Source organism: Rissa tridactyla, chromosome 19 (assembly GCF_028500815.1).
Source record: "Rissa tridactyla isolate bRisTri1 chromosome 19, bRisTri1.patW.cur.20221130, whole genome shotgun sequence".
NCBI lineage: Eukaryota > Metazoa > Chordata > Aves > Charadriiformes > Laridae > Rissa > Rissa tridactyla.
In genome coordinates, this window is record NC_071484.1 from 5,672,398 (window position 1) to 5,696,609 (window position 24,212).

Consider the following 24,212-nt stretch of genomic DNA (forward strand, 5'->3'; position numbering starts at 1 on the left):
CCCGGCGAGCGGCGCGACTAATAAAGTCTCTTTTCTAAAGCACCAGCGTGGAGCGTGTTCATGGCGGGGGGAGGAACGGGACACCCCGGGAACGGGACACCCGGGGCTACGCGGGGCCGCCCCACGCGGGGTCGCTGCCGGGCCCCAGCACGGCGCGGCCCCTTTAAGAGGCGGCGGCGGTGGGCCGCGCGCTGACGTCACGGCGCTGCCCGGAACTCAGCCGGGTTTCCCGCACGGCCGTTCCCGGCAGCCACCGCCCCCCCCGCCGCACGGCCCCCTCCCCAGCGCCGCCCCGCGGCGGGAGGCGGCGCCGTCCGGGAACAGCCGGCAGGGGGCAACCCCCTCTGCCCCCCCGCTCCGCGAGACGTGACGACACGGGGGACGGCCGCGCTGATTGGCCGCCAGGGCCCGTCCCTCGCGGGGCAGCGGGAGCGCCGCGCCGCCATTGGCCGCGCCCGGCGTGACGCGGCGGGGCGGGGCCCGGCGGGCAGCAGGTTTCTCGTCACTCCGGCGGGGACCGGACGCGATCGTCGCCGGCACCGGGAGCCGCCGCCCCGCCCCGCCCGGGACCGCCGGTGAGAGCGGGGGGGCCGGGCCCAGGGTTCGTGGCTGGGGGGGTGCCGGGGCCGTTCCCGGGGGGCGCGGCGGTGGCCGCCGCCGCGGGGCCTCGGGGAGGCGGCGGCTGTCGGGGCCCCGGGTGCGCAGGCCCGGGGACGGGGCCAGGGCCCGAGGTGCCGTTGACCCCTGGGGCTGTTGGGCCGCGGGGCCGGGGCTGCCCACCCCGGTGGGGCTGAGCCGAGGGGCGGCCGTGGCCGCGGGGGGCCGTTCCCGGGAGACTCCCCCGCCGGTCGAGCCCGTCCCCACCGCGGTTTCGCTTTTGTCGGGGGGCGGCAGTTTCGCTCCGGCTGCGGCCCGTCCCGGCGGTGGGGCCGAGCCCGGTGCTGCTGGTGAGGGCAGCACCCCGTGCTCCCGCGGAGTCGTCATTAGGGAGGTACTAATTAACTTAATCCTCTGGTCTTACAGCAGATGGGATTTTTCTCCTTCCCGCAGCTCCCGGCGGATCGGTGCCGGGCGGGGGCAGCTCCCGGAGCTCCGGGGGCGCAGGCGTCGGTGTGTGCCCCACGCAGGGTCCCCGGGCACCGGGGCAGAGCGGGCGCTGCCAGTGAAGCTGCTTCCACTGCACAGACCCCGACGGAGAGTTCAAAGCCCAAACGGGCCTCTGTGAGAGGGAAGAGTGTCCGGGTGTGCAGAGCAGGGCCGAGGAGCTGCCACCCAGGCCGGTGGCACTGGGGCCTGGCAGTGGCCTATCGCAGGATCCCTGCCCTCTTGGGGGTTTAACTGTGGGATGGCCCCTGGGCCACCAGCTCGGGGTGCCCTGAGCCAGGGGTTAGGACAGATGCTGACACAGCCTGTCCCACGTAACTGAAAACCGAGCTGCGGGTTCTGCGCCTGGTCAGAGCAAGGCCCAGGGACCTGGCTGCCGTCTCTGGGAGCTGTGAGCTCAGGGCTGCGGCTTCCCCCGCCCCCGGAACAGAACCGCTCGGCAGCGTCTCGCTTGGGATCTTCTGCCTGACCAGGCTTTGGTTTGACAGCCCTCCTTGCAGGCGGTAGGTGCGATGCCGAGGTGCGGAGCAGAGCTGTCGGGTCGTGCGTCTCGCGGAAGGTTTGAGCCGTGTGGCTGAGCCGCCCCAGCGCTCTGTGGGGGCTGACAGCGCTGCCCACCGCTCCTGCCCGCTGCCAGCCTCAGCACAGCACCGCGCTGTCCCACCGTGTGCGTCACCCGTGTCCCGCAGGCTGCCCGCACACGCGTGTGCGCCCGCTGGGGGACATGGCCGGGGGGAGCAGGGTGCCATCCCTGCGGGGAGGATGGGCTGCCCCGGGCCCGCTCCAGGGACCCCTTCTACCTCTGTGGGGCACTGCCCCTGCCCGTCTGTGCACATTGAGACAATTGGCCCCGTTTCCACCCTGAAGGTGATCGCTGTCGCCACCACTCCCTGTGCAGCCCCTTCTGCTGGTTCCTGTGGGTCTGTTGGAGGTGCCGGCACAGCGGTGGCAGGGGACAGGAGGGGCGTGTGGCCTGTCATCCTCTGCCCGGGGGGGTGGTGACCGTGTTACAGCCCCCGCAGACGGAGTTACCTGTTGGGATGAACCCCGGAGAGCTGCTAAGCTGCGACAAGGAAGAGCCAGCTTTGGCGTGTGTGTTGATCAGGGAACTCAGCGCTGTGGCTGCGAGGTGGCCCAGAGCCTCCCGCTGCCCTGCGCTGTCACCCTCTTCTCCTTTCGCAAATCTCTGCATCGCTGCTCTGGTTTTCCACCTCCAGGGCTGGCTTTGAAAAGGCTCCAGAGGAGCCGAGCCAAGTTCTCCTAATAGCCTTTTCAAAACTTGCTCTTGTGTTTGCCTGCAGCAATTAGCTGCTTTGTTGGAGAAGAGCAGTTTTTTCATCAGCCTGTTGATGGTTGTGTGGAAGCGGGGGCAGCTCCCATGAAGCGTTGTTGATGGCATCTGTCATGAGTCTGTGACGGTCCCGTCGGTGATAACTCTATTAGTGTGACCTATGCAACGCTACCGGTCACTGAATTTCCTCCTACTCCTGGCACTGCAGGAGATGAGGGGTGCCGCAGTCCTTTCAGAGCCCTCTCCGGTGATTCCCCCCATTCTCGCTGCCCCGGGAGTCGTTGCTTGCCGTGGGGGTGCAGGCGAGGGCTCTTCAGGTGCATCCCAGAAACGGGACAGTGGATGGAAGGCAGTTGTGGGGTGGCTTCCAGCGTAGCAGCCCTGTTTGGAATAATGCTGTTGGAGTGTGCGGAGCTGCCAGCGAGGCTGCACACCTCGGGCCCGGCTCTCGTGCTCTGCCCTTGCAGGGGAGCTAAAGAAAGATGAACTTTAGCTCTTGAGCTACTTTTAGCAGCTTCACTCTGAGCTCTGGACAGCGTGTTTACCCCTGGGCTTGCATCATGCCGTGCTTGGCCCTGGCCGCTTCGGCTGCTCCCTGGCTCCGTTCCAGAGCCGGGAGGAGAGGCTAACCGCAGAGACGGGCGAGCCCAGCAGAATCGGAAAGGTTCAACCCTCAGATCTCTCAACCCAGTCAAGGGAGGCTTCCTGGTGGTGGGGCTGGCTGGGGAGAGGCTCCTGCACCGGGGTTTGGGAGCTGGCGAGATCAGGGCTTCCCTGAGGCTGGTGACTGTGACAGTGAGGAGCGTCACAAGGACCCTTTCCCTGCACGGCAGTCGGCGCTTCAGGCTGCCTGGGCGCTTGCTGTTGATGCTGGAGGAGCTGGAGCTCGGTCTGCACCGAAGGAGCCCCTCAGCCCTTTGGCTTTCGTCTCCTTCCTGACCGCTCCCGGCCGGCCCTGCCTCCCGCATCCCCTGACTTGATGATGGGCCAGTGGCCTCCGTCGCAGGGGGCCCCCTTCCCGGGGCTGCGTGCCCTGCTGTCGCCCGCTGTGACAGAGCTGTCTCTGCTTGAGCCCATGTCCTGCCAAAGCATGTCTCAGGGCCCTTCCCAGCCGGCTGCTCTTGCGGCAGCGTCTGGAGGGGTCGCCAGGTCAGGCTGCGGTTGAACTGGGGGGTGTAAAAACCTCAGTGTGATCTGCTTCTGCTGAGACATCCCTGGAGGTGAGAACTGGATGCAGCAGAGCCCCCGGGGACGGCGAGCAGAGGCCAAATCCTGCACTGGGCTGGCTGCAGGCGCAGCGAGCAGGCAGCGGCCGACCCTGCGGGCTGCGTGCTTCTTCCGTGGTCTGCAGCCACTGCCTTGGCTTCCTCCGCCGCTCTCCCTGCGCGATGCCTGCGGTGGGAAGAGGCAGAGCAGCTCCTGTTTCGCCGCGTTTTAGTTTTGTTTTTCAGGGATCGTCGCGACGGCGCACGGTGCTGGGGCCCTGCCGGGGCACCGGCTTCCTGCAGCCGCGGAGCATGCGCTGCAGCGGGGGCACCTCGAGCAGGGCCCGGGCTGCCGCGGTGGCTCGCTCTGTGGCTATTTGTGGCAGCCAGAAGTGCCTGATTCCCGTCCAAACGCTGCTGCCGCGTGGCAGCCCGGGAGCTTTGCCTTAAGCCTTCCGGTGCTCTGCAGGCTGGGGCTGCAGTACTGCCCTGAAATACCCGGTTTGTGGCTTTCTCGTGGAAGATTTGCTTGGATCGGGGTTCAGTGAAGCAGCAACTGGTTCAGCTGATAGGGGAAAGTCCATCCGTGAGCCATTCCGCAACGGGGGCTGCCCAGGAAGCCGGGTCCTGTGCCACAGTGACACCGCAGCGGTGGCACAGCAACACCCGTCCTCGGCTCCCGGCTCAGGACTGGGGATGCTGCTCCAGCAGGAGACGGGCTGGGGCAGCGGCTGCCGTTTCCCCACAGTCTGGTGAAGCACCCGCCGTGCACGGGGCTGCCATCGCTGTGGTGCAATAGGAAACGAGGTGGCTGAGCTCACCAGCTGGCAGGGGACTCTGGTGGCTTGTAGGTTTTCAGCTCTTGCCTGCCCCATGTATTTGTTGGGGTTTTTACCCCCAGAAGAAGCACCACAGGGTTCACGCTGGAGTGGGAGCAGCCACCAGGGCCAGGTTAAGAGAGCTGTGAATGCACCACAGCCACCTGCGTGGAAGGATTGCTCCTGTGCCGCTGCAGGCGGGCAAACGGCCAGCAAAGAGCTGAATCCACTGCAAAATGGGGGCTCTGAGGCAATGCCCGGTCGCAGTGGCCCTGTCACATCAAGCCAGGTCTTGCTCCGAGGCTGAAGGAGCGTCTGTTGTTTACAGGCTCCTGCGTGGACCAGTGTTTCTCTCTCTCTCCCCTCCCTTTCACTCATTGCTCCATTAAAAACAGGCTTGGTTCACGTGGTCTTCTCTGAGGATTGCACCAGAGGGTGGCTGGTCAAGGTTAATGGCCTGTGGATGTGGCCACTGCCTCTGGGGCTACTCAATGCTGTGAAGTTCTAAAAACCTCTAACTCCATGCCGGGTCCCAGTGTCTGTCTTCTCCCTGTGGCCCAGTCCACGACAGGATGTTCCCCCTTTCTCTCTTCTTACAAAAAGAATCCAGAAAAATGGGGAAAGTGTGAGATGCAGCAAAGATCAGAAGAGCACGACGTACTGTGCCGCTGAAAGCGTCCGGTGGCAGCGATATGATATGTGGGGCTCAAAACTCCTCATGCTGCTCTGTGCCCCGGGATGTCTTGCTTGCCATTAAGGTTTCCTAAATTGGTCTTGCCTGATGAAAGCCTGCCTGGCTCCTGCGTGGAGCGGCTGCTCTCGCCATGGGTCTGGGTCTGGTCGTTTTGGCTTCGCCTGCTCCCAGCGCACCCTGGGGCTCAGGGCAGAGCAGCCCGGTTTGCTGGAGGGGAGTAAATCCCATCCTGAGGAGTGGCACGGCCTTCCTCCCGTCTGCCTCCTCGCTGAGCAAAGCTCTGCTTGCCGGACGCAGCCCTCTGCCTCCCGGCACCCCTCCTGCTGCCGGCCCCTTCCCAGACCTTCACCCGTCCCGGTGCATTCACTGGGGTTCTCTTTGTGCCGGCTCCATGGGGCTGCCCCACTGCCATGGTTTGCTCCAGCGCTGCCGCAGGACGGAGCGCAGTGTCCCGGCCCATGCCGAGCCCAGGGCCAGCCTGGGACTTGTGGCTGGTGCCGGCCCCTCGTCTGCTCCTGCGTCACTGGCGGTGCCCGCTGCTGCTCCGCTGGCCGTCCCCAAAGCCCAGCTGGCGCGTCGCCCGCTGCGGTGACCTTTGGAAAAGCAACAGCTCTCTGCAGGGGAGTGACTTGCTGCTGGTGTGGAGCAGAGCTCTGTGCCTTTGCTCCCTGAACACAGCTTGCCGTCCCCTCGTTAGCGTCAGTTTGATTTCCATCCCTACGCAAGTCGCTAACTCGAAAATTGCTCCTTCCTTGTTTCTGATGTTTCCCGGCAGTCTCCGCCTTCTGCACTTACTGTAAGCTCTGCAGCTCTTCCCTGCCTCCCGGAGCAGAGGCAGGCATGCGCTGTCTGGCTGGAGGGTGCCTGGAAGACATTGGCACCAGATTAAAGCCTGTCATTAGTGACCTACATGCCCGAGACCCCTCCCTTTCCCCCGGGAAAGAAGGTAGGAAAGCTTTGGGAAATGATGCCTCTCTCTAGGAGAAAGCTTTGCTGAAGGCAGGCACTTGGGAGGTTGCTCTCTGCGGGGAAGGTGGGTTCTCACCAGGCTGAAGCCGGACAGATGGAAGCTCAGCTCCTGAAGCCCGGGGCTGCGTTCCCTCTGGTGGGAGAGCTCCTGCGCAGCTCTGAGGGGTTTGGTGGCGTTGGGAGCTGCCTGCGAGGTGACTTTTACCTCTGATCTGACCCTGCGGTGTGAGGCGCAGCGTGAAGCGAGGCTTCCTCTACCCGTCAGGGTTTGTAAGAGCGGCTGCGTCTGGTCTCACCCGCCTGGGGCTGCGCCCGGCCCCGCGGGGTTGTGCCCCTGGGGTCTGTGGGGCGGGAGGATGAGCCTGAGCTCGCAGCAAGGGCCTGTCTGCGCTCCTGTGATCCGGTGCGAATCGCCACCGCCTGCCAGCGCCAGGGCTCGCTCTGCCCTTCTGATCTCAGATGTTTCCGATTAATTTCACGATGTGCGGTGAAAAGAGAAAGAGTGAGGATCCGAGCTTTATTCAGCTTCACGGCTGGAGCGAAACCTCTCCGCCGCCGCTCTTTTTGGGACGCTCAGCCAGGCTGGGGCCGAAGCTGCTTTCTGAGCTGGATTTCAAGTTGAGCTCTGGGGCTGGAGCGGTGCTGCTGGGCCCTCGCGTTTGGGTGCTCTGGCTGCTCCGCCGCTCGGGGGAGGCTGCGTTGCCACGTCCTGCGCTGCCGGGGGCTCCGGAGCCGAGTGCTGGGACGCAGATGTCTGCGGGTGTGATCTCAGCCAGGCTGGTTCCTCTCCCAGTGCGTGCCGTTATTCCCGCAGTAATGATGCAGTTTCGGTCTGTGGTTCCACCTTCCCGTGACCCAGACCTGCCCGTGGGTGATGGCAGTGGCACTTCCCTGCCAGCCGGAGCTGGCGGCTGCTTTCGCCTTGCCGGAGCCCAGCCTGGAGGCACAAACTGGTGCCGGTCCCAGGGCTACTGGAACTCGTCCCACAGCTGCCAGCTCAGGGTGGGTTTTGCTGAAGAGGAACCAGTTCCTGGACGTGTGAGCGGCTCCACGGGGACCCAGGGCCTGGGCGCATCCCTCGGGGTGTGTTGGAGCTCTGCGGTGTTGTGGGCTCGGATGGCACACAGCATCTGCCCTCGGAGGGACGGGCGCTGCCCGCACCAACCCTCCCAGAGCTGCGTGCCCTGGGCTCGCCATGCCCCGGCTATCTCCAGTTCCGGCCCCGTCAGCTCTTCGGGGAGCAGCCGTCGTGGCTGGGTTGTGCCGAAGGGCTGGCAGGAGGGAGCCAGGAGGGTTCCAGCTCTGAGCAGCACGCTTCCCCATCCCGCAGGTCTCCGGAGCTGGCCAGGATGGCGCAGTGGAACCAGCTGCAGCAGCTCGACACGCGGTACCTGGAGCAGCTCCACCAGCTCTACAGCGACAGCTTTCCCATGGAGCTCCGGCAGTTCCTGGCCCCATGGATTGAGAGCCAGGACTGGTAAGGCCTTGTGAAACACCGACATGGGGACTTTGCTCAGGACACCCTACCCTCGGGTGGCAGCAGGCACCAAGGTGGTCCGGAGGAGCTCTCATGGTTTCCCTGGGCTCTGGACATAGCAGGACTGGTCTTCCTCCCCGAGGCTTGTGTGGCGCGAAGGGGAGCGGGGCTCTGCGCGTGGTGTCAGACCCTGGGCCAGGAGAAGGGGGAGCTCCAAGGCGGAGGTGTCCTCAATGCAGGGCTGTCTTGCGTTGGCCTCTATTGTAAACAAGGTTGTCACAGAGCACCAGTTCCTGGATCCCGTCCAGAGAGCACGCGGGACTGGCGAGGTGCTCCCGTGCGCTGTCTGCCTGGCTGCAGGCCAGGCTTTGAGCCCGAGTCCAACACCCCTCTGTCGCCCTGCCCTTGCGGGCGCAGACGAAGGGTTCGGTTTATTGGCGTGAAGCGAGTCAGGCCTGCTCTGACCCATGCTGTGGCGCAGCTTGGGGAGATGGCTGGGGTGTTACATTGCGGGGGGGACGATGGCGTGAGCAGAGCCGCGCTGCCCTTTCGCGCTGCCGTGCCCCTTCCCCTGCCCCGGCACCCAGGACCCTGCCCTCCCTCGCGCAGGGCGTACGCTGCCAGCAAGGAGTCGCACGCCACGCTGGTGTTCCACAACCTGCTGGGGGAGATCGACCAGCAGTACAGCCGCTTCCTGCAGGAGTCCAACGTCTTGTACCAGCACAACCTGCGGCGCATCAAGCAGTTCCTGCAGGTGAGGCGGGGAGCACTGGTTTGGCAGGGGGGAGTGCGGGGGGAGCCTGTGGAAGTCCGACAGCTTCCTCGGCACAGCTCACGACCCGCAGCCCTAAAGGATGCAGAGATCCTGGGAGTTACATTGCGCCTGCTAACCTTGGGGGTTTGAACCTTTTACAGAGCAGGTACTTGGAGAAGCCGATGGAAATCGCCCGCATCGTGGCTCGCTGCCTGTGGGAAGAGTCCCGGCTGCTCCAGACAGCTGCCACCGCAGCCCAGGTCAGTGGCTGGGGTGTCCTGGGGCCGCCGTCCCGCCGCCCACCCGGCAGCACTGCGCGAGTACTCGGTGCTGTAGGGAAGCTGCAGTCTGAAGCTCCGCACTTGCTTCCTTCGGTAACGGTAGCTGCTTTGTGCTGAGGGATTGTCCCGCTGCAGCAGCTGATAACTTCTGCTTCCCCCGGGATGCAGCCTGGGTGCTCTCTGCCCGGGGGGGCTGTCAGCTTGGGTGTGCATCCGTCTTTCCTCTCACCCCGGGTTGCGTGGGCTGTGCCCTGCACCGTGCGCCTTGCGCAGCCTGAAGCTGGTGCCGCAAGCGAGCAGCCAGCCCCACTGGCTTTTGTTAGCGAGGGGGTGAAGACCCTTCCTGCAGAACCTCCCCAGGCTGGGACGGGAGCATCCCTGGGTCGTGTCCCTGATGTGTAATGCCCTCCTTGTCCCCTCTGCAGCAAGGGGGACAGGCAACGCATCCAACAGCAGCCGTAGTGACGGAAAAGCAGCAGATGCTGGAGCAGCATCTGCAGGATGTGAGGAAGAGAGTGCAGGTACGCGTGCTGCCTAGGCACCTTCTCCTTTCCCCACCGTGGTGAGTTAGTGCTTTGAATAAATCCCCATCTCTTGCCTTGCAGGATCTGGAGCAGAAGATGAAAGTGGTGGAGAATCTACAGGATGACTTTGATTTTAACTACAAGACTTTGAAAAGCCAAGGAGGTAATGGGAGCTCATTAGCATCTGGCAAACCGAAGTGTGTTCCTGCAAGGAAACTTGCTGGAGGGCACGTTCCAGCCCTGCCAGTGCCTCCTCTCCAAGCAAGAAGGGTGGCTTGGGCTCAGGGCATTTGCATGGCAATTGGAGAAACCTCCTCTTTTGTTTCTGCCACTGCCTCCAGGGGAGCTGAACCAGAGCTCTGCCTGTGAGCAGGGAAATGGCGTGTGGAGGTGATGGCGCTGCTGCGCTTGCAGGAAAGCCGGCAGGTGCTCAGAGGCTGTGTGAGATCGATGCTTAACTATTAACAGCTTTCTAGGGTGCCTGCTCCTTTGCAGTGGAAGTCTTTGTGTGATGCTTGGGAGGGTAGGAGGATCCATGTGCTTGTCTGAAGCTCTCTCACCTCTCTGCACAGACATGCAGGATCTGAATGGAAACAATCAGTCGGTGACCCGGCAGAAGATGCAGCAGCTGGAACAGATGCTCACGGCGCTGGACCAAATGCGAAGGGTATGTCGTGCAGCTGACCCTCCAGACCCCCCTGCCGTGCGGCGCTGCCCTTTCTGGGGTATGAGTTTGATGTTCCTGCGTGTCCAGAACTGAGAGCAGCGCTGGAAACGCAGCCCTGGGCGACTTCTTTCTTGTCTGCAAATGTGAAACTTGCAGATCTCGGGAGGAGTCAGAGGGTGTTGAAGGTTCTCCTTTCTTTTCTGACAGGGTATTGTGAGCGAGCTGGCCGGACTGCTGTCAGCCATGGAGTATGTGCAGAAGATGCTGGCAGATGAGGAACTGGCAGACTGGAAGAGACGGCAGCAGATCGCCTGCATTGGCGGCCCACCGAATATCTGCTTAGACCGGCTCGAGAACTGGTAGGAGCTGGCTGGGGGTTGCATCAGTCCCTAGAGGTGGCATTCAAACCACCTGCAGTGCAAATGAGCTCTTTGCCTCTGGAAATATCCTTGCTAAATGGCTTCTGATGCCTGCAAACGTAAATGTAATGCATTAGTCGGACTGATCCTCACCAGCGGGCACTAGCGCTGGAGTGATTTGCCCCAGACCTGTGGGATTTTAAGGCTGCTGTGAGAAGTTTCTGGTCCTGGTGTCTCTGCAGAACTTAAGTGGGTGCAGGTTTCTTTTGTAACGGGTGGCCTGGAAAAATGCACTGGGTTGGGAACCATAGACATGTTCTGTTTTCCGCTGGTTTGGTACGGAGGGTGTCGTCTGTCACACAAGCGAGGGAAGAGGAAGGCTCTGCGGGCTGGGACCGTGCAGGGCTCGGCAGCCAGCGCTAACCCCGGTTCTTCCTGCTCCCCTAGGATAACCTCTCTTGCCGAATCACAGCTACAGACCCGGCAGCAGATCAAGAAGTTGGAAGAACTGCAGCAGAAAGTGTCCTACAAGGGTGACCCAATCGTCCAACACCGGCCCATGCTGGAGGAGCGGATTGTGGAGCTGTTCAGGAACCTGATGAAAAGGTGCCGAGGGCTGGCGGGGAAGCTGCGGGCGGTCCCCTGGTCATGGGCAGCTGGTGGAGGGGTGGGCAGTGAGCGTGCTGGGCCGGGCCTGAGGTTTGACTGTGGTTCTCCTGCCTTCCCCTGCAGCGCTTTCGTCGTGGAGAGGCAGCCCTGCATGCCCATGCACCCCGACCGGCCCCTGGTCATCAAAACCGGCGTGCAGTTCACCACCAAAGTCAGGTGAGTGTCGCTGGCCCCTGCGATCCCGCCACGCTGCGGGCGAGGAAAAGGAGCTGTGCAGGGGGGAAGCAAAGCGGGATCTCTCTCCGAAGGAGATGCTGGTGCGGATACAGCCTCCAGCTTGCCTGGGGAGCGCTGGTGCTGGGAGGGAACGGATCCCAGCAGGCTGGGCCTGCCGGAGTGCCGCCTGCGTGACTCAGTGCAGGGATGGCGCCCGCTGGCTGGGGCTCTGCCACGTTCCTGGAGGCAGCCGGGATTCTGGTAAATCCCGCTATGGGGGCGGGCAGCAGGAAGCGTCAGCACTTCCCTGGCCAGCTGCCTCTCAGCTGGCCCATGTTTCCTGCCAACCTCCACAGAGAGCGGCTGCTCCGACACCGGCCTCTGCCTGGAGATTGTTCACCATCTCCCAGCTGTGCCCCCGTTGTCCCCTTGGTGTGTGGCAGCATCTGGGCGCAGAGGAGCGCGGAGGGTGTTTGGTCAGAGCAGATACCTGCCTGGTGTGGGCAGTCACAGCCCAAACGGGCCTTCCTCGGGGGGCTCAGGAGAGCATCAGCACCTCCATGGCTCTGGGGACAGGGGTCAGGGCTGACATGTCACAGCCCTGCACGCAGGCGGGCTCGGGGGTGCCCGAGGAGCTGGGTAACGTCGCGTCCCTGTGAACTTTGTGGTGCTGCCTGCTGGGGCGTGCAGACAGCACTGCTCTGCATCCAGCTGTTCTGCAGCCTCTGCCAGGTGCTGTGTCGAACTGGAGTTGTTTGCGTGTGCAGGGTGTTCAGGCTCACGCTCTGCTGACTCTTTGCAGGTTGTTGGTCAAGTTTCCCGAGCTGAACTATCAGCTGAAAATTAAAGTCTGCATTGACAAGTGAGTCCCATGCCCTGATCCTGGTGGCGTCGGGTGGGATTACTGGAGTGGGACCTGTTCCCGCTGCCCTTGGAGGGTGTGGGGTGGTACGGTGTCCCAAGGGTTTGTTCCCATGTGGGGGGACAGCCTGGGGGGCTGGAGGGGTACTCGATGTTGTGATGCAGCCAGCGCCACGCACCAGCGTGTCTGCCTCAGGCTGGGAAGGCCATGGCCATGACCAGGTGTCTCTCTCCCCTTTCCCAGGGACTCCGGGGATGTTGCAGCACTTCGGGGGTAAGTGCAATGGTGGTTTTCTTTTCTCTTTTTTTTTTTTTTTTTTTGTTTTTTTCTTGCTTCTGCTTTTAATCCTGGCAAACGTCCTACCGCACGTTTGCTGTGTCAGCCACGCTCTGTCTTTCCTCTTTTGAGGTCCCGGAAGTTTAACATCCTGGGGACAAACACCAAGGTCATGAACATGGAGGAGTCGAACAACGGCAGCCTCTCAGCAGAGTTCAAGCACCTGGTAGGTACCACGAGCCCTCGGGCTGCTCCTGTTGAGGCCGTGCGCCGTCGCGGTGTTGCTTCAGCCTGTTCTTTCTCTCCACAGACCCTGCGGGAGCAGCGGTGTGGGAACGGAGGCAGAGCCAACTGCGACGTAAGTGCTGAGGGGGTTCCCAGTGCAAGAGCCCTTTGCTGAGCCTCGAGGAGAAGCGGGACCCCTGCCCCGCGGGGGCCTCTCTGCAGACACCTTCTGGCGCGTTGGCAGCTGCTGGACCAGCCTGGAGCGGCGGCGGCGGGCCCAAAGGCCATGCGTCAGGCCAAGGGCTGGCATCTCCTGTGTGCTCATTGTGTCCTCTTCTGCCCTAGGCCTCGCTGATAGTCACTGAGGAGCTGCACCTCATCACCTTTGAGACAGAGGTGTATCACCAGGGGCTGAAGATCGACCTGGAGGTGAGCTGTGGGTTATTGCCTCTTGCTGCCATGGGCCTGGGTGCAGAGGAGCCCTGGGAGATGTCCCAGCCCGTGGTGATGTCCTGTCTTTGCAGACCCACTCGCTGCCTGTGGTGGTCATCTCCAACATCTGCCAGATGCCCAATGCCTGGGCATCCATCCTGTGGTACAACATGCTGACCAACAACCCCAAGGTAGGGCTTTGGGACCTGAGTGTCCCAGCAGGCAGGCTGCAGGCAGGGAGAGGGAAGCTGTGGCCTGGGAGCAGGGCTGGGGCAGGACCTGGCTCTCTTTCTGTCCCACGTCTTGTTCAGGGCTGCCTTTTCCCTTGTACAGAACGTGAACTTCTTCACCAAACCCCCCATCGGGACCTGGGACCAGGTGGCGGAGGTGCTGAGCTGGCAGTTCTCCTCCACCACGAAGCGCGGCCTCAGCATCGAGCAGCTGACGACGCTGGCGGAAAAACTTCTAGGTAACCCTGCGTGGGTGTCCTGCCCGTCCCTGCTGTCCCTCAGGTTGCTCCCTGGAAACAATGTCTTTGTAAGAACAGATCAATCTCACTCTTGATGCTCCTGTTCTCTGCCAGGGCCAGGTGTGAATTACTCCGGCTGTCAGATCACCTGGGCCAAGTTCTGCAAGGTATAACTCCCTCTCTTCCCCGAGCACCTTCCCTTGGCCGTTCTTTTCCTCTGAGCCGTGCTCACGGCCTCTCTGTCCTCTTCCTCAGGAGAACATGGCTGGCAAAGGCTTCTCTTTCTGGGTCTGGCTGGACAACATCATTGACTTGGTGAAAAAGTACATCCTGGCGCTGTGGAACGAAGGGTGAGCCTCAGCCAGCGTCACTCCAGAGACCCTTGGTTGGGCTGGGCCTTGGGAGGGGTCCCACGAGTCCTCTCCTGGTGCAGGTGGGCTCTGCCGGTGTGGGTGCTTTTTCTGTCCAGGCCCTGTTGGCTGGTTCAGAGTAAAAACCCTCCTTGGGAATCCTTAAAACATTGGTGGCTCTGCCGGTGGCTGGGCCGGGTCCTGCTGCTGCCTGGTGCTGTGCAGAGAGCTGGCAGGGTTCATGTCCTGGAATGGCTGCCCCGGTATCCTGACCCACCCTTCCTCTCCTCGCTTCCTGGTGCCCAGGTACATCATGGGATTCATCAGCAAGGAGCGGGAGCGAGCCATCCTGAGCACCAAGCCTCCGGGAACCTTCCTGCTGCGGTTCAGCGAGAGCAGCAAGGAAGGTGGCATCACCTTCACGTGGGTGGAGAAGGACATCAGTGGTACGTTGCTCTCCCCATCGTTGCCCTGATTGCGGTGTCATGCTCAGCCAGCGTTTCTGGCTCTGAAGGGGGCTTGGAGCACGGCGATGTCCCCTGATTTGTCCTTCATCCTTGTCCTGACAAAGCCATCTCCCTAGGTTAAGTCTTTGAGCCTAGGCGCCCTTTGCTGGTCTCTGCGTCCTGGGTGCCCCTGCCCATGTGGCACAGTTCCCGGCAGCACCGAAACGCCCTGGCAGGTGCCCGTCCTGCCCCGTGGTCTGCTGGGTCCCTCCTGAAGCTGAGCACAGCCCCAGGCTTACCTTGTCTCTGCCGTTCCTGGGGTGTTTGGGGGAGGAGGCCTTTCCCGAGGAACACGGGTGTCAAAAGTCTCCTTGTACAGGGAAGACCCAGATCCAGTCCGTGGAGCCTTACACCAAGCAGCAGCTGAACAACATGTCATTTGCGGAGATCATCATGGGCTACAAAATCATGGATGCCACCAACATCCTGGTGTCCCCTCTGGTGTACCTGTACCCGGACATCCCCAAGGAGGAGGCGTTTGGGAAGTACTGCCGCTCAGAGAGCCAGGAGCACTCTGAAGCTACTGACTCAGGTAGTCGTTGACTTTCTGCGCTCCAGCCCAGCTCCTGTCTTGTGAGGTGGCTCCAGGGACGGTGCTGGTGGAAGAGCTGTCACCAGACGGGGGGTCCTGTACCGGTCCCCGGTGGGCAGCGAGGGCCGCGCTGGGGCCGGGAGGGTGGGCCCAGGGCTGTGCTCTGCGGGGAGGAGAGCAGGGTTCCTCCTCCGGCGTCCGCTGATGAGGCTGCTCCCTCCTCCGCAGGTGCCGCTCCGTATCTGAAGACCAAGTTCATCTGTGTCACCCCGTAAGTGTTCCTGGGGGTGTCTGTGAGTGAAGGGGGGCTTTGTGTGTGCTCAGTCTCGCTTGAGAGGGGTTTCCATCCCACCACTGCCCCGACTGTCCTGGGCAGCGGGAGACTGTCGGTGCTGAGCCAGGGTCCGCTTGCTGCCCTAACCGCAGCCCCGTCCCTCCCCTCCCGGGGCCCCTTTCCTCCGGAGAGCTCTTGGGACGGCCGGGGCCCCGTCGGGGGGAGAGGGGGTGTCAGAGAGCTCTGGCCAGGCCCTGACTCCGGAGGTTTCTCTGCTTTTCCCTTCCTCCCCTGGACAGCACCTCCTTCAGCAACACCATCGACCTGCCCATGTCCCCGCGCACCCTGGACTCGCTCATGCAGTTTGGCAACAGCAGCGAGGGCGCAGAGGCCAACGCAGGAGGGCAGTTTGGTGAGTCTGGTGGGCCGTGGCACTCGGGGGGTGTCCTGGCTGTAGCCACACATGGGCCCTGTAACCCCCGGCTGTGTCTCCCCGCAGAGTCACTGACCTTCGACATGGAGCTGACGCCGGAGTGCGCTTCTTCACCCATGTGAGGTGCTCTGCCGGCACTCGCGGGGGCCCTCCCGAGACTCGGGCTTCCCACCTCCAAAGAGCCCCCCCGGTCTCGCCCTGCTTGGTCACGGCTGCTCTGGGCCATTCCTCGGAGGAGCTGGGGGGGGGTCCTCGCCACCGATTCCTTGTTTGACCCAAACGCACACCCCCCTCTCGAGGGTGGTGCCGTTCGTCTCTTTGTGGGAGGGGGGGGGGGATGGGGGATGAACCTTTTTCTATTTCCTTCCGTAACAGTTTTTTATTATTGTTTTGCTCATTCAAGTGCCTATTAGCCTCCCATCGCAGCCTCAGTTTTTACAAACGCTTCTGCAGCCCCAGGCGTGCTGCCTGCTGCTGGAAGCTGCTTTCCCCACTGCCAGAGTCCAAAAGCCCACAAAGATCCCACGAGCCCGGATTTGCCTCCGGGTGCCTGAGCCGGGGGGGGATCGGCCGGTCCTGGCCTCCACGCAGGTTCCCTGATGCACCACGGTGGGCGACTGTGCCCCAGCAGCCCTCCCAGGGGGCAGAGGGGTCTCCTCTCCACACCTTTGGCCCTGGTTTTGCCCAGGAGGGACCGGCAGACGGCTCGGGGCTGGAGGTGGCCGGGCCCAGGCGCTCCCGTAAGAGCCACGTTCCTTGCTGGGCTCTGCCGGGAGCAGGGAGTTTCGGTGGCTGCCTCCGCTTGCCACCAGCTCCCTGCTGCGGGCACCCAGCTCCGACTGGCTCTAGCAGCCCCAGGGATCCTGCTGGGACAACTGGTTTCCCTGGGGCAGGGCAGTGATGTGTCCCAACACCAGCGCGTGCTGTGCAGGGTGAGACCCGTCGGACCCCCGGGGGCAGGATGGGAGGCCGCTGGATCCAACGTGACCGGCAGTGGACGGCCTGGCTTGGCCCTTTTCCCCCCGGTATGGCTGGTGCTGTCCCAGGCAGTGGGTTTGCAGCTTCTCGGGGGCTTCACGTGGCATTTTTGTTAGAGGTTGGCTGTGGCTGTTAAGGTAGGAGGTGGCAAGAGTTGAAGGGAGCAGGATGTACGTAGGGAGAGGAATCCGCTGTCGGCCAGCGCTCAACAGAGACGTGGGTGTTGCAAAGGGCAGGTTTCCTCCTCGGGGGGGGGAGCCGGGGGGCGGAGGGGGGGGTGTCGAGGAAAGCGGGAAGCCGTGCTTAACCGATGGTTGTGGCTCTGTGCACCCCCAAACGGGGGGAGCCCTGCCCTTTCCATGCGGTGGGCACACAGACAGTGATGAGCGAGGAAGAAGAGGGAGCAGGAAGGCTGCCTGTCCCCCTCCCCGGGGTGCTAACGGAGCTGTGGCTGCCCGGGGGGTGGCGGGGGGGGGGGGAGGTTGTGTGCTGTGCTTGGCCGGGCCGGTGCTTCAGGGCTGGGCTGTCACCGAGGCTGTGGGTGACAGCGGCAGAGAAACGTAGTGGGCACCAGCCCTGGGTTGGACACGTCTGATGGGTCTTAACTGGGTCCTGGGTGGAGAGAAACCCTCAATCATCTGTACCGGTGATGCCGCTGCGGCGCAGGGTGGACCCGACGCCCGGCTCTGGCACTTGTGCCCAGTAATGGCGGTGGGGTGTCCCCCCGCACCGGCTGGGGGCTGCGCTGTCGGCATCGCAGCCTGCGGGCAGGGGGAGATCCCCGGGGAAAGCAGAGGGCTGGGGGGTCCGGGCCAGCCCCCGTCCCTGTGTGGGCAGGAGACGGTGACTGTGGCTGCCCCGGGGGACAAGAAGGCCCTTTGGAGCTGGGAGGTGCCCCGAGGGGACGAGGGCCGTGCCCCTTGCTCGCGCGTAGCTGCCTCCAGCTGCTGTAGCCCCGGGCAGCACTCAATACTGTAAAAAAATTTTTATTTTTTTGTATATTTTATTGCTGTATCTACAGGCTTTAACTTTCTCCAAAATAAAGGCTCTGAAGCGACGTGCTCTGGGGCTGTGAGTTCAGCCGGCTCGCCTGCGCCGCCCGCCTTACCCCGCTCCGGGAACTGGGGCCTCTCGCAGCGGAACGCCGGCCCTGACGCCAGAGCTGCGGTTTGCGGGGCGCGAAGCAGCTGCTGCCGCCGCCGCCGCTGCTGCCCCGGCAAGCGTGGGCCGGCGGCGTGTTCAGGCCCCACTCCCGGGGGGCTGCCGGGGCAGGGGGGGGGGAGCATAGCCCCGGGCTGGTTTCTCTCTGCCCCCGAGCGGCGCTGGGTCTCCTCCGCTTGCGTCAAGGAAACGCCGGTGCCAGCGTGGGAGGAGGCGGTTGCGCCGGGGCCCTGCTTGCTGGAGGCCGGGGGCCGCAGTGGGACCCCTCTGCCCTTCGGCTGCCTCCGTCCCCGGGGGGCTCTGGGGGCAGGTGCCTGTCCCCACTGTCCCTCTCCTGGGGCTGTGGCCCTGGGGTGGCTGCATGGCCGCCCTGCAGGGACCTGGCCCCGGGCTGCAGCGTGGGCCTGTCCTGCCCTCTCGTGGGGACGCGCCGGAGCTGGCACCCTTCGCCCCACGGGGACAAACCCCGGCCAGCGGCTCTGAGCCTCGGGGACAGCAAGTCCCAGGCTCGGTGGGGCCAGGAGCAGCCAGACGGCGCCATGCTGCCCATGGAGCACCCCCGTCTCCCCCTGGATCCGCACCCCAGCCCTTGCCACCCGCAGCCCCCCGCAACGCCGCGGAGCAGCAGGATCGTGGTGGGGTTTGGGCTCTGAGATTATCGCTCCGTCAGGGCGGGATTAGCAGGGGGATTTTTCATGCAGGTCATGCTCAATAAATCCCCCCCCACACACACATTGCAGCCCCCGTGGGACCGGCTGCGCTGGGCTGGTTCGAGGGGCCAGAGGTGGCCCTGAAGCCTCCTGCGCCCTCCCCAACCCGGGAGCATCCCGCTCGGGTCTGCGGCCAGCGCTAGTCCCTACTCTGGGAACCAGCCCACCCCCCCAGGCCCCTCCATTTCACCGCCAAAACACACCAGGGCTCTGCATGGAGCTGGCAAACCCCTTCCAGCCCCGAGGCAGCGGCGGGGGGACCATGCGCCCGCTCCTGGCAGCGCAGCCCGGGTGCCGTTGGGGGGTGGCTCGCACGGGGACGTGCCCCAGCCCAGCCCCAGGGACACCCCCCCCCCCCCCCCCCACTCCTTCCCCGGCAGTTCCCAGCTCCCCTCTGCCAGCTGCAGGACGGGGTGGGAAACCCCAGCACGAGGAATTTTCTTACCGATATGCAAACCCCTGGGGTTGCCACAACCGTTTGCTGTCAGGAACGCAGCGTCCCGTCCCACGCTCCTGCAGATAAGTGGTTTCTTATCTCCCTGCGCCCACACGCCCTGCTGCATCCCTGTCGGAACCTGCCCCGCTCCCCGGGTGTAGGGCGGGGGGCCGGGCCCTTCAGTAACGGGGTTCAGTGGCCCCCCCCATCCCATCTCGGGGGGGGCCGTTGCGGTGGGCAAGTGCCGCAGCCTGATTTGCAGCAGGAGAAAGTGCCAGGGGAAGGTCCCGGTGGCACCGGGGGGCAGCCAGGGCAGGGGCACCCGCTGCCCCTCTATCCCCCCCCCCCCCCGACACCCAAGCCATCCCTGGGGGGCTGCTGATATGTGGGGCTGGGCTCCTCGCTTTCTCCCCACGCTGGGCGCTGCGGCGGGGCTGGGCGCTGGGGAATGGGGTTGTTTGTGACTCCGAAAGGAGGTCACGGGGGCGGCTTTGCCCCTTCCCCAAGGCCGCAGCCCCCCCTCCCCGCTCCGGCAGCGGGAACGGCATCCGAGCCAAATGTGCAAACGGATTAGGGGTTTCCAAATGCAGATAAGCCGCTTGGGAAGCAGACATTTGCGTGACAGGGATGGGGAGGCCCCACGGGGACGAGCGGCCACCCGGTGCCGCTGGGACCCCGGGGCTGGCAGCTGTCATGGGGCCGTGGCTACCGCCGGCCGAGCCCCGGGGTCCTGCCGGTCCCGGATGAGCCCAACTGGTGCCATGTGGGGAGTTCCCAGGGGATGAACCCTTGGATAGGGATCAGCGAGGCTGTGGCAGAGCCATGGGTCCAGCCCCAGCCCTGTGGGTCCCAACCCCCCCCTTTGCCCTCACCCCCAGGCTGTGGGTGCCCCCACCCGCCCCGAGCCGCCCCTGCGGTGGCTCCCACGCAGCCCATCGTGGCCACTGTTTGTGTTACCAAACCGCCTCCGGTTCAGCTCGCGCAGACCGAGGTGCGTCCCCCACAGCCAGAGCAGCCCCCCCTTGTCCCCGAGGGGGTGGCAGCGCTGACCCGAGCGCCGTGGGTGGGCAGGAGCGTTCGTTCGCCCGTGGCTCGGCGGGGCGATGCACGTGGGCAGCACGAAGACCCCGGGCAGCGCCGGGGGTCGGTGCCCAGCTCCCCCCAGCCCCCTGTGCCAGCCCCTGGCCGAGGCCGTGCCCAGCGCTGCCTGGAGCCGTGAAACGCTGCTCCGTACCTGCTGGTTTGCCGGGGGGCAGACGGGCGCTGCGGTCTCCTCCTCCATCCTTCCCCTGTCCGGTCGTGTGCTGCCATCGTGGTGGAGCGGGGCAGAGAGGTGGGATGCTCTGCTCCGAACGTCCGTCCAAGCCCCCTCCTCGGCAGGCCCTCGTCGGAGGCGGCTCTGAGCTGAGCTGCGGAGCACCAAGCCGTGGCTGCCCAAGCCAAATGCCATCCCTGCCTCCCAACGCTCATAAAACAAGTCAAATATTGCACCACTCTCAAACTTTAATACGCAGCGGAGCTGGGCCAAGCAAGGTCTCGGCGGCGGCGCCCGCTGCCAGGTGTGGGAGAGGTCAGACCCCGAGCTCAGCACAGCGCGGTCCCCAAATGCCACCCTCTGCCAGCCCTGCCCGCGGCTGCCGGGCCAGAGGGACACGACCTGCCCATTTTCACGCATTCATCCCATCCCAGCTCGGAGCGCGGCGTTTGGCTCTGCCGGCACCGACGCCGAGGGCTCAGCTCGCCCCGCGTTGGGTAAAGGACCCGACGCGGCTCCTGACCGCCCCCACGGACCAACGCTGCCTGGGAGGCTGGTGGGGCTTGGCCAAAATCAGCCTCCGAGCCCTGCGCGCCCCGAGCTGCCAGCCCGCCACAGTGGGGCTCCTCGGGTGGGGTTTTTCCCCCCTATTTTCTTGCCAGAGGCGCGTGTTCCTCGGTGTCCCTCAGCACGCAGCCTGGGAATTAGCACACGCCACCGTCGGTAGGAGCCCTCTGTGTCCCTCTGCCTTCCCCCAGCCACAGCAGCTCTGCTGGAAACCCACCAGCCCCGGGAGCACGAGCTGTCCCCTCCCCGCCACCCCCCAGAGCCGGACCCCACGGGCAGTGCCCCATGGCTGCCCTATGGCTCCCGCCTCGCCCCGCTGCTGGCCAGGATGGAGCCGGCGGCCGCCTTTCCCCTCGGAGCAGCCCACTCGCCACCTCTTCCAGCTCCGGCCGCCGCGGGGGCAGGACACGGCCCTGGGTGGGCTTGGGGGCTGCTCTGGCTTTTGGGTTCCTGCTTTGGCTCCTGTGGCAGCGTGTTGATGGCAGCAGCCGGCTGGGACCGAGCGGTTACTGTGGCAACCTGGGCTCTGCCGAGGGGAGCGCTCTGGCGAGCGCGGGGACGTGCGGCTGCATCGGCGTGGGGTGGGGGGCCGGGTGCTGCCCGGTGACCCCCTCCTGGGTGTCCCCCAGCCAGCCCAGGCCCCGGGGTGGGCACGAGATGCTTGTGTCCTTAGTCCCGGCTGGGCCACGGGTGCTGGCTGGGCCCCCTATGCCCCCCCGGGGTGCAGCGGCACCCGCTGGGATGATGGGGGGCTCCAGTTCCCATCGCAGAGCCGGACTGGCCGTTATTGCCCCGTGTTTTTCAGTAGGCAGAAACCCGGATGGTTTTTTTCCCAGCTGGATGAATGATGTGAGGGAACAAAGAGCTTTTGCCCAGGCAATAACGCCTGTGGGCTGCTGAGACCGAGCGTTCACTGGGGTTGTTCCCAGCCATATCCGAGTGGCTGGAAGCAGAGGTTTCCTGTGGAAATTCCCCCTCGGACAAAATGCCATTTCCCAGGTTTTTGCTGGAGCAGGTCGTCCCCTCCTGCTGGCACGAGGCACCGTGGGGCTGAGCTGGCTTCCGATGGGGATGAGCTTCCCGGGTGGCTCCCGCTTCCCCTGCCCGTCAGCTCCCCGCTGTGCTGGCTGTCCCCTGGCAGGGTCCGTGCTGCCCCTCCGTCCCCCGGCTGGTGCCGGCCCCGCTCTCCGCAAGCAGCGCGTGGGACCAGCCTCCGCCATCCCTGGGGTTTGGCATCCTCTCTCTCCCGGTGGGATCAGAGCCCCGTGGGGCTCATCTGGGCCAGCTCTCCGATGGGACCTCCCTTCGCATCCTTCGGCTGTGGCAGCCTGGCAGGAAACGACTTCTGGGGTGGCCACGGCAGAAATAGCCCGTCCGGCTCCAGCCCGACCCCTCTGCGTCATGCCGGGTCCCGGGGGACCGCAGGGCCGTCGTGGCACAGCCTGAGGAGCCCTGCACCCACCCCGGCTTTGGCAGCACTGGGTGCACCCCTGTCTCCCCGGAGGAGGATTCATGGCCGGTGTCAGGGAAATCGGGACGGGACGTGCCTGGGCACCAGGATGGCACTTTCCTGGGGCAGGGGCAGACAGACCCCTGGCTACCCTGGAAACTGGGACCACAAGGCAACGGCCTCAGCTCCTCGCTGCAGCCCGAGGAGCTCCTGCCTGCTCTGCTCCGCAGAGCCCGTGGGGAGCAAATGCTGCCGGGGCCAGGAGCTGGGGACGGCGCTGGCCGGGAGACCCGGGAGCGGCTCCAGTGCTGGGAAATCCGCCGCAGGGGGGATGGCTGTGGCTCGCTGAGCTCGCGTGGCCGAGCCCGTGCCGCCGTCCCTGCCATGGGCACCCGCACCCGGAGCAGAAGGGGCTGGGGGCCACCAGGGTGGGCCAGGAGGGCACGGTGCCGGGAGCTGCGGGTCCGCGGTGCCAATGCAGCCCTGCCAAAGCTTCGCCCTCCCTGCGTTTGAAACCGAGTGGGAAAACATGTAGCTGTGACTAATTTGGGGATTCATCTGGTTTGCATTAACTGGGCTGGATTATCACAACAGGGTTTTCTGGCCTCGGCACAGAGCTGGGACCACGTGGGGACCCAAAGCAGGGATGGGTTGAGGCCGGGGTCCTCGGCAAGACACCCCCCCCGCCCCGATAATCCTGCAGGGATGGGGCAGAGACTGCGCCGTGCCCGCAGGCGACATGGTTGGTGTGTTTGTGCTATGGCCGAGCCCCGAGCCCTGCGCCCTGCGTGTCCCAGGCATGGCAGAGGGGGATGCGGAGGAGCCTTGGGTACGGGATGTGCCGGGAGGGCTTTGGGGAGGGGAGGGCAGTAGCCAGTAGCCTTGGGACCTCTCCAGAGGCTGCCTAAATAAATGCTTCCACTCCTGAGAAATAATTAAGACCCTCGAGATGTCACTTAGAGAAGAAGGCTGCTCTGCCTGCGCTCCTCACGCTCCTGCTCCAAACACAGAGGCAATTTTCTAGGAAATCAATTACGAAGCCCCATGCTCCCTCTCTCCCCTGAATGTGCAGCGTCACTCGCCATCCTGTTGAGCTCATCTGAGATGACAACGTGTTTGGCCGCAGCTCAGCCTGGGCACTGTTTACCTTCCCAGAGGCTTTTGTGAGACTTTCCGAGGACCAACACAAGAGACGCCCCGATGAGAGCAGGGACCCAGCTGCGCCGGGAGCTTGCCGGGGTTGTGAGTGGGCTCGGGCGCTTTGCGGTGCTCGGTCGGCTGGAAAATCTGCCTTTCCAGCCCTGCCCGGAGGTGCTGGTGTTGCCCGTTAGATCCCCTGGCAGATCCCCGGCTGTCCCGCGGCAGGGTCTGCCCACTCCACCGGAGCAGGGCCAGGCGAGACGGCGGTGAGGGGACACCAGCCGTGCCCAGGGACCGCCTCTGGCGTCTGCAGAGTCCGTCCTGCCAGGACACATCCTGGGGCTGCCTGTCGCTGGCAGGGTCTGGCCTGGTCCCCTTGTCCCCAAAAGCCACCACCAGCGCGGCCACCGCGGCGGAGGCAGCACCGGGGCAGAGTCGGGGCAGAGTCGGAGCAGCCTCTCCATCGGTTATTGCTGCAACTGCCATTCCCCCGTTCCCTTCCTCCCTCCAGAAAGGAAGAATTTCTCTTGGGTAACATCCCCACCACCCAGCTCGGAGTTTTCCTTGGGATCTGTTTGAAACAAAGCTTTGATTTGATTCGATTCAATTTGATTCCATTTGCCCTCTCGGCATGGAGCACTTTCCACTTTCTCTCCCATCCCTAATTTCTTCCCCCTGTTTTTTTCCCCCCTTCCTATCAAAACGGGGAGGGAGAAGTCGGAAAGAAGGGGAGAGGGAACGGAGGATGTTCTGTGTACGTTTCCCAGCTCTCCCGAGCACACGTGGCCATGCAGGTCTCTGGCACAGGGAGCACCGCACCCCTGGGACCCTCCGGATCCACCCGGACCCGCTGTGCCCGGGCAGGGGCCCGGCAGAGGCAGACATTGCGTGTGACCTTGATTTTCTCAGCCGGAGCAGCCAGTGCCTGGATGACTGCGCCGATGGGTTATGTGGGCCGGGGATTGTGAAAGCCGTTTGTCCGCGTGATGCAACTCGCTGGAGCGTGAGCGTCCCCAGCCAAGGCAGGGAGGGCAGGGAGTGCAGTCCTTTCGCTGATTTCCCCATTCCTTTCCTTTGTCTTAGTGGAAAAAAGACGGCGTGGGACGTGCTGGCCCCACGCTGGGAGCTCACCCCCGGGTCGCCGGCATCCCAGCTCACCTCCCCACGAGGTCTGGAGCGCCGTGGGAG

The 24,212-nt window shown here is 64.3% G+C and overlaps 1 protein-coding gene across 4 annotated transcripts; it reads left to right on the plus strand.

The window, feature by feature from the left end:
* The first annotated feature begins 436 nt into the window (after nt 1-436).
* STAT3 (signal transducer and activator of transcription 3) lies at nt 437-17,362 on the plus strand. 4 transcript variants are annotated; one of them, XM_054224156.1, is made up of 24 exons: nt 437-575; nt 7,412-7,558; nt 8,168-8,312; nt 8,474-8,572; nt 9,019-9,114; nt 9,199-9,280; nt 9,690-9,784; nt 9,992-10,143; nt 10,591-10,749; nt 10,876-10,968; nt 11,771-11,830; nt 12,074-12,103; nt 12,239-12,332; nt 12,417-12,464; nt 12,677-12,760; nt 12,856-12,954; nt 13,097-13,232; nt 13,347-13,399; nt 13,488-13,582; nt 13,889-14,028; nt 14,408-14,623; nt 14,849-14,891; nt 15,194-15,306; nt 15,394-17,362. In XM_054224156.1, exons 2-24 carry the CDS (start codon nt 7,431-7,433, stop codon nt 15,447-15,449), a joined length of 2,316 nt encoding a protein of 771 aa, XP_054080131.1. In that variant the 5' UTR covers nt 437-575; nt 7,412-7,430; the 3' UTR covers nt 15,450-17,362. The 4 variants fall into 4 exon arrangements, with proteins under 4 accessions (XP_054080131.1, XP_054080133.1, XP_054080134.1 ...); XM_054224158.1 differs by having other exon boundaries at nt 14,408-14,620; XM_054224157.1 differs by lacking the exon at nt 437-575 and adding an exon at nt 5,773-6,058.
* The last annotated feature ends 6,850 nt before the right edge of the window (nt 17,363-24,212 follow it).

Coding starts and splice junctions, on each gene's coding strand:
- STAT3 (XM_054224156.1), top strand. CDS start 7,431: ATGGCGCAGTGGAACCAGCTGCAGCAGCTCGACACGCGGTACCTGGAG. Junction 14,029..14,407: donor GGTGGAGAAGGACATCAGTG/GTACGTTGCTCT, acceptor CTCCTTGTACAG/GGAAGACCCAGATCCAGTCC. Junction 14,892..15,193: donor AAGTTCATCTGTGTCACCCC/GTAAGTGTTCCT, acceptor TCCCCTGGACAG/CACCTCCTTCAGCAACACCA.